The sequence below is a fragment of the Semicossyphus pulcher genome, unplaced genomic scaffold, assembly GCF_022749685.1.
Source record: "Semicossyphus pulcher isolate SPU_LCO1_2020_fin unplaced genomic scaffold, fSemPul1.0.p SCAF_19, whole genome shotgun sequence".
NCBI classification, from domain to species: Eukaryota; Metazoa; Chordata; class Actinopteri; order Labriformes; family Labridae; genus Semicossyphus; species Semicossyphus pulcher.
The window spans coordinates 15891040-15902900 of record NW_027211692.1 but is presented as its reverse complement, the minus strand read 5'-3'; the positions used below and the strand labels follow the sequence as shown (position 1 = coordinate 15902900).

Genomic DNA, 11861 nt, shown 5'->3' with positions numbered 1-11861 from the left:
CCGCGGGCTTTCATATCGATCGATTTGACAACATCCTCATCGAAATGATGCTCGACGCAGATGTTGCAGCAAGGAGCGGTTTTGCTAGAGGAGCGCGGTGCTGTGCGTCGCCGTGTTAGTGCATTTTTACGCAGCTATTCATCCTCTTCGTCTTCTGATAAAACGGCGTCACATGCAGCTGAGAAGCGCTTTAACGCTTCAGATAAAATGTGTTTGGGTGAATGCCGCAGCCGACAGGATACGGACCAACACTGGAGGCCAGCATGCCCGGATCAGAGGACCTTTCTATAACTATTGCGCATCAAAGTTATTAGATTTTGTCACTTAACATACATTTAAAGGTAAGCTGACACATCTTAATCGACTTCATATGAAAAGAAAACGCACAGTTATTGATTTAGCTGCATCCTGATGCTGATTGGAGGTGCAGGTTTCTCCCATGATTTCTCTGATCATCAATACTGTATTTATAGCTCCCACATGACCTCAATACACAACTAGCACTTCCTCTCTTTTTTTCTGTCTGACAACAGCAATGTTTACAGTATGAGAAAGTGCAGCTGGAAGTCAAGCTTTGCACTGGTATTTGTATAATATACAAATAAGTATGCAGTATAAGTTGCAGAAGGTGTAGATGTTGGTGAAGTAAACAAAAAATCCTGTGACATTTCCTCTTTCTGTCTCCAGACTCGGCCATGGGTGAGGAGGGCAGCCTGTCCCGGCAGATAGAGAGTGTGGAGAGGAGCGTGGTGTTCCTCAGACAGGAGCACCTCACTTTACTCCATGGCCTGCACCTGGAGATCCTCTCCCTGCAGAAACGATGCTCAGGTGAGGGACACACTGCTGGGGTTGTGCATGTGTGATTGTCTGACCAAAGACCCTTTTATGTGACCCCTACTTTTTCTTTGGCAAAAGTACTTATTTAGACTCAGACCAAAGTCTGAAGAGTTTTTAAATCACTTAATTATACTTTTTAGATAGGCTGTAAAGATATTAGATTCATCATCTGGGCAGCTGAGGCTCAGTGAAAGAGTCGGTCGTCTCCCAATCAGAAGGTTGGCGGCTCGATCCCCAGCTCCTGCAATCTACATGTCCAAAGGTTCTTGGGCAAGACACTGAACCCCAAAGGCGTAGCCATCGGTGTATGAATGAGCATGAACTGGAGATCAGTGTATGAATGTGTGTGTAAGAGGGTGAATATAACATGTAGTGTAAAAGCGCTTTGAGTGGCCTGAAGACTAGAAAAGCATTTTGTAAGTGCAGTCCATTTACCATCAGGGGCATGACGGCTGTGCCCTTTATCTGCTTATTATAGTTTTCAATCTCAAAAAATCATGACAAAATGCAGAAAGTGATGTGTTCAAAATGATTGTGTTACCCAAAATAACATACTAATCCATACAAAATAATCAAGTGAAGGATGCTTTTGGTTGATCCTCCTTGTGTTTCTTGCTTTTTCTGTTTTGCTGCTACAGTTCTTTTTATGCGGCAAGGACTACTTAAATGACCTCCCAACCTTAAAGAGATGATTTACTAAGATTTTTAATTAAACATATGATGGATTGCTACGAGAAAAAACAGCTCCATGACCTTTTTAAGGAGGACTTTTTACTTTACTAATGTGACAGTATTTTTAATGACCAACCACATGAACAATATCTTTTTTCTAGGAAACATAAGCTGCTGCTGCTATGACTGTTTATGTACAATCTTTAAAGCAGCTATTGTCTCTTTGACTGACAAACAGGCCTCATTGTTCATCTAATGTGTGTGTGTGTGTGTGTGTGTGTGTGTGTGTGTGTGTGTGCGAGCGTGCAACATCAATCAATGCCAGACAATGACTACATGGTGATGTCATGCTTCAATTCCTGTAGATTGCATCATTTCCTGTTTCAGGCCCTAATGGATATGATTCCATTTAATCAAGCCAGCAAGTGCATTTGAACACGTACACACACATACATGTTAGTATAACCATTCACATGAGAGTGTGTTATTTAATTTCATTAACTCCCTGGAGGCGTAATCGAACAATCACACTCACACTTAACTGATCATGCTCAGAATTTTAACCTTAAACCCCCAACCCAAATCAATCTCCTGAATATGTAACCCTTTAGAGGGCAGCTTTGTGTCTGCAGGGTGGAGGAGAAACCCCAAATTTCACTGAATAAACAGATTTTTGTGAAAAGAAAAAAATATATACACACATACACACAATCCTCACACACATTTTTAAAAATTCTACACACACAATATAATCTCCTAAAGATGCATACAAACATATCCATCATGGTTAATCCACTGATCCCTCAGCTTTAGTAATTCATATGAGAAGGATTGTGAGGGACAAATACGGGAAGGGAGAGCAGGGGGGAAGGGGGTTGTGTGTGTGTGTGTGTGTGTGTGTGTGTGTGTGTGCGCGTGTGCGTGTGTTAGAAAGAGAAAGAGAAAAATGGGGTGAGTTGGCTGTGAGCCAGTTGTGTAGAAAATGCCCCCCTCTATCACTCAGTAGCTCTGCTGCTCAGTCACATCTGGTCACTAAAGCTGTACCGGTGGCGTGTGTGTGTGTGTGTGTGTGTGTGTGTGTGTTTACAAAAGAAACACATTACCAAAGACAGTGTGTTTATTTCTAATTGTTTCCTTGTCCTGTCCTCCTCTCCCTCTGCCTCCTTGGGGTTTCCCTCTGTGAATGCAAAGGGCATCCCAATTGGGGACCCAATAGTTTTCATTTTAAAAATGATTTGATCAATAAAGAAGTCTTTAGAGAGTTTGACTGTATTTCCTCAGTGTGAACACACAGACATATTTCCTCCTCAGAGCTCGTCAACACAAATATAAATCTTCATCCTGCAGCAGCTGCAGATATGAATCTGCTCTCCAGTTTGTATCTTCCTATGAAGCAGCCTTTCATTTCCAAGTTCTTCAGAAGTCTCTTCAGGACTTCATATGCGAGGACTTTATTACACAACGTCTCCAGAAATGCAGAATATGAAGTGATCTTTCTGCGGAGCATCTTTAAAGCTTCTTATGATCCTCTCATGCCAGGGTGAAAACCTGTGAAAAGGTTTGGCAGGGAAAATGTTTTTTTCGTGACAAAGTAAGTTCAAACGACCACCACCCACCCTTGTGACTATCACAAGTCGTTTGACTTTCTAGTTTCCTTTCAACATGGAAGCTATTTAAAGAGCTTCACATAAGACATAAAAGACATATGGAAAAGAAACGCCAGGCAATAAGAAGCATATATTGAATAAAAGGCGAAGCACAAAAGTCTTAAGCCCTGATTCAAAAGAACTGAGAGTTTGAGCAGTCTTACGTTTTCTGGGAGTTTATTTCATTAATGTGGTTCCTAAAAAATGAATGCTTTAGTTTTGACCCTTTGGAGTAGGTTGACCTGTCCTTGTAGCATGAGAGGTCTGGACACAAACAAACAGGAAGTCAGTGTGTTGATCTGAGAACAGAGTTGATGCAGTCTCTCCTGATCTTAGCGAGGACTCTAACAGCAGAAACAGATGCAGCTCTCTAATTAACTTTTTAGAGAAACCTGAAAGACAGTTGAGATAGTTGAGCATAATGAGCACAAACTTATAACTTATTCATTCTTTGAAGCTTTAAAAAAACCCCAACCATTTTAGTTCACTATTGGTTTAAAAGTTGTCACTAATCTTTGAGTTGTACATTGCTCAGTGCTTTTACAGGATCCTTGTGACCTGGTGATGAAAGTATAAAAATCTGTGTGTCGTCTTAGTATTTATGCATAAAATATTTTTGTCGATTTCTAAAAGCTGAGTTAGTTGGCGTATGTAGATGTTGAACAGTGGTGGGCCGTGGATGGAGCCTTGAGGGACTCCTTCATTTTTATTTGTACCATTTTAGCAAAGTGAAAGTTACACCCAGTTTTTCAGTCTGTCTAGTAATATGTTGCCTGTGTTGAATGCAACTCAGACTCAAGATTCAGTTATACCGAGTCTGAAATTCTGTGAGAATTAAGTGTTGACTATTTGCAGAAGATCTTATGCAATGCAGTTAGAAACACAATTGAATATACAGTCAAATTGAGGATTTCAGATGTACAATTTCTTAAGTTTCATAGTTGATCGGATATATTGTATCATGACTATTTTACTGGTTAACAGAGGAAGTAAACAAAACTGATAAATGATAAGAAATTACTGACAGTTTGTCCCTGTTTTGTATTTGGCTGAGAGAAATGAGGCAAATTTACCATCTGAGATGTCTCACAGTCCAGAGTATGCCCTTTATTGTGAGTAGGCTCCGTCACATGCTGAGTCTTGGTCTAACTTAGTAACAGTCACAAACATACATTCAAATTAGTGCTTTTTTTCCTTGAATAAAACATTAAAAAACAATGTAGTGAGTCAAAAGTATTCTCTACCTTATGAGGAAATAGGAGCGGGTTCTGGAGAGGAGGGTGACCTGGATGAGGAGGGGTGAATCATCACAGGTGATAGATATAATGTCAGGTGGAGAATCTCTCTTCCTCAGAGGCAAATTACAATCACAGTTTGAAACCCGGACAGCTTTTGTCCCCTGCTGCAAGTTGATGAGAGGTCATCAAGATCATGTGATGGAAATTTGCGTTGCAGATCTCAGGGTGCTGGGCTCTGGCTATCACTGGTCCACCCACCTCCCAGGGAAATGAGTTATTTTTAGGCTTTGCACCACAAACTCTAGAGGGGGACACTTCTTGCAGATTTTTGGCCTGACAGGCATCCCTCCTGCTTCTTGAGTAAAGTGGTGTCATTCCCACACAGTCCATTCACTTCATGCATATACAGTATAAACCGTAGATTTTGGTCTCGAGCTCTGCAGCCTTCTGTAGAAGTTTGTGGAAGTCTTGTAGGAGTTAGAAGTAATTTTAGTTTTAAGAAATTATACAGCCTACAGTGTATTGCATAAATTAAGGTCAGTGGGATTTATAAGTAACACAGTAACTTGTGAAAATTGTGCAATGTTGCTTTATAAGAAGTCGGTCTCCCCCCAGATATAAACTCGTGATGCTGGGGAGTCAGGAGGAAGGCTGTTAGGCTGGGTGCTGATAGGCTTATGCAGGTTGCAGGTGTGATAGGTGTGTGCTGCCAGCTCACTAATGTGCAGCCTGGAAGGGGACTGCAAGGTTGAGCTGACAATGTTCCCGTGTATATTAGCTCTGCTTTTGTACTGCTGACCTCTTTTATCGTTGTAACTCTCTGTGTTTCTTCATCAGCATAAACGCGCCCGCGCTTTGTCTCCTTGAAACAACCAGATAAATTAATTTTTATCTTCCGTTTATGAACATTTTTTCCCCCTCTGATATGAAAGTGTTTATTGTGTGTCATAAAAATCAATTAGGCTCACATGTGTGTCCTTGAAGAGATCTTTTCCACAATCAAGGTCGAGCAGGGAAACAAAAACCTTGAATGCTCAGTGAGGCAGGAGGGGATAATCTGACCTACAAAGCATTTCTCATTCTGGATGCTGTAATGTGCTGAGCTCCTCGTTTTCATTGTTTGACTGTCGTTTCAAGATGTATTTCCCCGAGCTGACTCCCTGAAGTTAAATTAACGTCATTAAGGCTCCTGGCAGTTGTTAATGAGGGTAATTATTACCAAACAGGAGCTCTGAAAGTCAACATTTGGGAGTCAGCTAAATGGTAGACACCAGTAATCAGCAATCTGTCCTTCTGGAACTGCCTGTCTGGGGTTCCTCTGCCCCCCTACCCCCCTTTCTTCCTTTTCTTCCCTTCTATCTTTCTTCCTATCCTTCTCATCCCCTCTGTCTGTCTCTCTTCATGCCAGCTGCATGGGTAGGCGTGTTATGCTGACTGCAGAGGAGAGGAGAAAGGGTGTGACAGGGAGAGCAAGAGGAGGAGAAAGGCTACAAATAACACATATGCAGATATACGTCGATCTTTATCAGTACAAAATCCAAACATAACTTCAGTTATTGTTCCTTCTTCTGCTTTAAATTCTTATCAAGCATTAAAGGTATAATCTCGAAAATTTTCATGTTAGTAAACTATCTATCGTCGAATGATGTAACACAATGGTGATTGAGCCTATGGCCCACTGATGAAAGCCCTTGCATTTGCAGTATTACAGACTGTGTGTCTGTGGCGACTTTCGGGGAAAAAATGACAAGCGGCGCCCAGTTAGTGACGCGTTTTCCATCACCCAGCAGTGATTGGTCTGCCAGAGAGGGTAGGCGGAGCTAAGCGGCTGCTTTTCCGGTCTCTGCAAGTGTTGCGAGTAAACAGTAATCTACGATGGCTGAACAAACAAAGAAAAGATCGATGACTACAGATACAACTTCAAAAAAGGAAAGCGACCGTCAGCGAGGAAAATCAAGAGTTATAACCGGAGCCAACCGTAGACGTCTGGTTATCTGGGACGTATGCGCCTGCAATTGCCTTTTATCACCATTAGGTGCCGCCACATAGAACGAAACTGTGAACTTCGAGATTATCACTTTAATGTAAGAAAAAAATTTAGCAAGATTACAGTTACGACTGATTTAACTGGTCCTTACTACTGGCCATGGGAAATAAAAATAGGACACATTTATGCCGTAATCATACAAACATTACTCCAACCACACACGCACACACACATCCCTGTGTTTGTGTTTGTGCTGAGAGTGGAGATGCATCTGCAGTCAGGCCTCACTGAATGATTGACACGCCAGACACCACCAACAGACTGACCCCCTACAAACCTGTCAGAGACTCTGTGCTGAATCCAGCCCTGCTAATAACAGACCACAATTTACCGGCCGGATAAACGATGTTTGCAAAACTATTAGTCGCTGTATTGCACTGACATTAGATTTAATCCATCCTGAATCTAAAAATGCTTGTGTGCCAGATTTCATGTCATGTGATATTTGGATAATCCTAATCACTCAGCTCTGTTACTGCTCCTACACTGCAAAATAAAGGTCGTACAATCCTTGTTATGATCAAAGCAGTTTAATTGTCCACTCCAGCGTTCAGCCTGACGTCTGCCTGCTTTATGGCACAAGACAAATGGATGCAAAGGCCGTCCTAAATGCAATAAATAGGATCCATCAAACTACAGAGTGTAATATGCAACAGAAGGTCAAGATGAGAAACCACCTGAGGAAAATGTGTGTTGACCAGTTACCTTTATAACTCTGCCGAAAGCTCCAGAGTGAAACAGTGAAAAAAAACCCTGTGAGAAAATGTGAGAAGCTGCTACAAACACAGTGCAAAGTGTTATTCAGCTACAGCAGAAGATAAATACAGCTCTGCTCACACCACTTAATCGAGCATTTATGACTTTATTTGGGTTCCTGTCCAGATTGCACAGCGAGTACTTTTTCTTTAAGTGAATATTGATTTCAGCGAGGAATGCTAATAATGCTAATATGTCTTATCGAGGTTACAGCAGAGCACACCAGACTGTGACGGATAGTGTACCAGGGCATCACCGGCCGAGCCTCTGCCTGGCAGTCCTTGATGTAAAGTTTCAGATTTAGCCTCATAAATTATGTAAGCGCTCGGTGAAGATGTGCTGTAAACTGCATCGAGCATCTGTTATGTTAACCCGCAGCAGCATGAACGAGAGAATGTCAGCATTGAGGTTTAATAAGACGTTTCAGCACCATCGAGCGTCTATATTTAACTTATATCTGACATGATGTCTTCATATGGTTTCTTTATATGTATTTGTGCTCATTCTCGTGTCTTTCTTTTGTGTTTTTCAGAGTTGACAAGTGAGCTGAAGGTGAAGCCTCCAGGAAGAAGCCAAATAGGTTGGTTAAAAAAAAATCCTTCCTCAAACATCTCCATCATTAACCAGCGCTACGTCTCTTCCTGGATCTATTTGCCCCCTTTTTTTGTTGTGTTCCTCTGCATTGAAGACAGAAAGACAGACACATGTTTACACCCTGAGCTTGTTTGTCAAATATCCACCATAACTCCTGCATCCTCTGTCCTCACACCCTGCCATCCCCCAGGGGAAAGATCCCTGTCAGCCACCCTCCTCCCTCTTCTCACCCTCTCTCTCACTCCTCATATCCTCATTCACAATGACAGGCGAGATCCAGGCCAGCTTATGGGTGCAAAGTGCATCTGTGTTTCTCTCTACGCTTCTTCTTCTGCATGAAGATACAGCGTGCCTCAGCGTATTTGTCTCATAGCTGACATGAGCAGGGCTGTTTGTTGCATCAGGATGCGGTGGATGCAGAGACAGGCACCATTTTGTCACAGCGAATTAGAGACGGGCCAGGAAAGGAGAAGTCAAAAGGTTCTATGATTGTGTGGGGGGAGTCAAGCTTGGCTGCATTACTCAGCCATTAGACCCCATCTCCTCTTCCAGGACAGGTTATCCCCCGATCCATCAATACAGCCCCGGCCCTCTGCTCTCTTCTCCTCCCCCCTCCCCTCCCCTCCCCTCCCTGACAAATTGATCCATCCTCTTTTTCTTTCCCTGCTCTCGCTTTTCCCTCGTCGTCCCAAAGGGGGTGTCCACTTACAGACTTGTGCAGAACAAGAGAGAGACGTGGAGCCAGGGAAAAAGAGAGACGAAGAGGTGGAAGGAGGTAATGAGAAGTAGCGAGGAGAGCGATTAAGGGATGCAGTCAGCTGCAGACGTGGAGGAGGGGAGAGGGGGTGTGGAAGGATATTCAGATCACATTAGATGCTGTAGTCTATAGATAGCACATTAGCTAAACATGGGTGTGGTGACGGGCGACAGAAAACCTGAGACTGATCCGTCCTCGGAGGATCCATCCAGGAAGACAGAGAGGATTGTGGAAATAGAAGTAAGGGAAGATATTAAAATGTAAATCTAAAGCCTTAAGATGTAGCCGCTTTAACCTCAAACCCAAAGCTTTTATCAGTGTATGAGGCACATTATTACATTTAATATGGATTCAGAGCTTTAAAGCTTCACCTCCAGGACTCTCCAAACCTCCCTCCGCCCTTCGGGATTCTCCAGCCCAGCAAACCTGACCTATTTCTACAGGCTGAGGCGTCACTGCTCGGCCTCTCTGGATGTAATCTCCTTCTCCTCTGGCAAGCTGCAGCTCAGTCAGCCCTGAGGTTGCTGCTCTGACTTTTTCACCCACACCTCCCTCTCCTCTGGGGAATTTTACAGGAATGAATGAGCGCACAGTTTGTCTACAGAAGCAGGAATAAAGAACAATAAGCAGTATGCTGCGTTAAATCTGACCTGAGCAGAGAGGTTAAAGTTCATGCAGAGGGCAGGCCTCAAGTAAGAGGATTGTATCTACCAAAACAACAGCACCAGGTGATATTGTAGAATTTAACCAGTGGGTTATATTGCTTTTAGAATAAATCAGCTTGCCGAGACTAGCTGTGTTTATTCTGTATTGTGATGCATAGGCTGCAGCATGACTGTGATGGTCGTGTGTGTCGGCACATTACAGGTATGATAATTAACCCTTGCATTTGTGCATCATCTCTGTGTCAGAGTTACAGGAGGAAGAAGAGCTCCTGGAGGCCAAATGTCGGCAGGTGGAGAACCGTCTTGCCGAGCGGGAGTGCACCTTAGGAGAGCTTCGTAAGGAGCTGAGTCACAAGGGGGTTTTGGTGGGAGCCCTCAGAGCCAATCTCAAGGAAAAGGAGCGCCACTTCCTGGAGGAGCTCAAACGCCGCAGTCACTGCTCCACCATCCTCAACACGGAGCTGCAGAAACAAACGGAGGCAGCAGCATACCTCTCCTTCCAGCTGCACGCTGCCAGGCAGAAACTGCACCACCAGCGGATGCAGCAGAGGCAGGGACTCCTCGCCAGAGCCAACAGTCAGGGGGCCCAGTACGGTGCTGAGCAGAACTCCGTTTGTTCTCCACTGATGCCGTCAGGAGCCTCCCCTTCCTCTCCTGTGGTTAAACCCAAACGTAAGAGTGCGAGGGCGTCTTCGAGAGTGGAGCGTTCCCGGGAGTGCGTGCCGATAGAGAAAGTGATGGGCCCTGAAGAGCCCACAGCCATGCCGGACCCTGCACTCTTCCTCCACCCTCGAAGGCATAGGGCTCGCTCCCGGCACACTGTGGCACAGAGACAGCCTCCGCTGGGCCTGGAGAAGGAGGATGAGGAGGAAGGAGGAGGGGAGGGGCCAGTTGAGCCTCGGGATGAAGCTGCCAGACTGGTGTCCTCGGCTGCAGCGCCCCCTGCTGCTGAAACAAAGGCAGATTAGCAACAACTGTGAGCTGACTGCAGTGTGATCACTGTACGTTTATCTTCTGAGAGACTGTTAATGCTGTTAACTGTTGTCCTGCACCTTGACTGAACTGGTTTTAGCTATTGAATTATCCTACACTTATCATAGACACTTTTTTAACATGGACTTTGATATAACCTTAAAAAACTTGCAAAGCAAAACTCAGTAAATGTCACTTTAAATCAGTCTCAATGAAGTTGGATTACCTATCTGTTTACACTGGTGTCACATGCTCAGCATACTGTGGAGCCTTATTTCAAAGCAACCCCTTTCAGATCCATGGTGATGGTGAGTTTGAACATGGTAGCAGCCATTTCAGGCAGAGCCCTGCTGTGTGGCCCAACCAGCTGTGACCCCCTCAAGGCCGACTATAAATCAAGCATGTGACCAAACGTTTGTGTGGCCCCTGACTGAGGCACAGCTGAAAATATCTGAAGAGGTGTGCACGTCTGTGTGTGTCCTACATGTGAAACAATATTGATTGAAAGGAAGTAAGTTTCCATTCATTTTAAACGACAGCAGATCAGAAACCTTGTATTTTTTGTTTGATTTTGGTGTCCATGAAAATAATTGACCAGTTTTACTTAAAACATAATTTCTGGTTTTGTGTTTAAGTCCTCCGTCAACTTGTGTTTTCCCAAACCTTAACCAGTTATATCTGCAACAGCTGACCATACATTTGCCCAAACTAATGACTGTATATAAAGATGGATGACGCGTCTCCGTCTGCTCTCATTGTACGAAATTAAAGCCAAAATATCCCAGAGGCAAGCGCTGCCATCTTTCGATGGTGACTTAATTTGGAGTCAGAGCTGCGCATTAGAGATCGGCGGGTGGAGCCGCCGTAGCCACTTCGGCTAACCAAAGCACACACGGGTCTGAAGCAGACATTCACAGATATGTAAACTTCAATCACTGTAGTGATTCTTTGAGTTCCGCCGTTCGTTCTCTACTCTGCTAATCCAGAACAGATCGGCTGCAGGAGCCGTATTTGTCCATAGAGCTGTCAATCATCCTTTTTACAGCAATAAATAACTAATTAAATAAAACAAACGTAAATCAGCATGATAAAAACGAACTATAATGACAGAAACGTGTTTGAGAAAAATGTATTTGAGGTGTATTTTGATTTTATAATTTGACTCATATCCCATCTGTTAACATGGAGGAGGCGGGCTTTATGACCTATACTGCAGCCAGTCAGCAGGGGGCGCTCGGAATGTTTTGGCTTCACTTTTAGGGAGCTGTCATGTCGTCCATCTTTTTATACAGTCTATGGCCCAAACCTAAACAGCTGTGGCAATGCTTCAGGAAACCCTATCTGACAGGGAAACATTATTTGACATTCTAATAGTTTAAACTTTCTAATCAGCACTTAAGGTATTCACTGCAGGTAAATGTAGCAACTATAGTCAAAAGAGAACATCAGAAGTACAAATATTGCAATAACACTTTATATCAAGTTTTCAGAGCTCATTACATATGAGTATTTAGAATACATTGAGACGTAATTTATGTTTCCTTTCCTTCAAATTTCAACAGTTCTTTTCTAAATGTGATGTGGAGGACGGATCAGACAGCGTGTCTGCCACAGGGACTAAACAACACTGTATTTTAACGTGTTTGTTTGTACTAAAACATACACACTGAGGCACAC

At 43.5% G+C, this 11861-nt stretch overlaps 1 protein-coding gene across 1 annotated transcript; it reads left to right on the top strand.

Moving 5' to 3' along the window:
• The first annotated feature begins 212 nt into the window (after positions 1–212).
• Positions 213–10953, top strand: ccdc92ba (coiled-coil domain containing 92Ba). The gene is made up of 4 exons (XM_069669063.1): positions 213–341; positions 688–828; positions 7729–7776; positions 9459–10953. Exons 2-4 carry the CDS (start codon positions 696–698, stop codon positions 10178–10180), a joined length of 903 nt encoding a protein of 300 aa, XP_069525164.1. The 5' UTR covers positions 213–341; positions 688–695; the 3' UTR covers positions 10181–10953.
• The last annotated feature ends 908 nt before the right edge of the window (positions 10954–11861 follow it).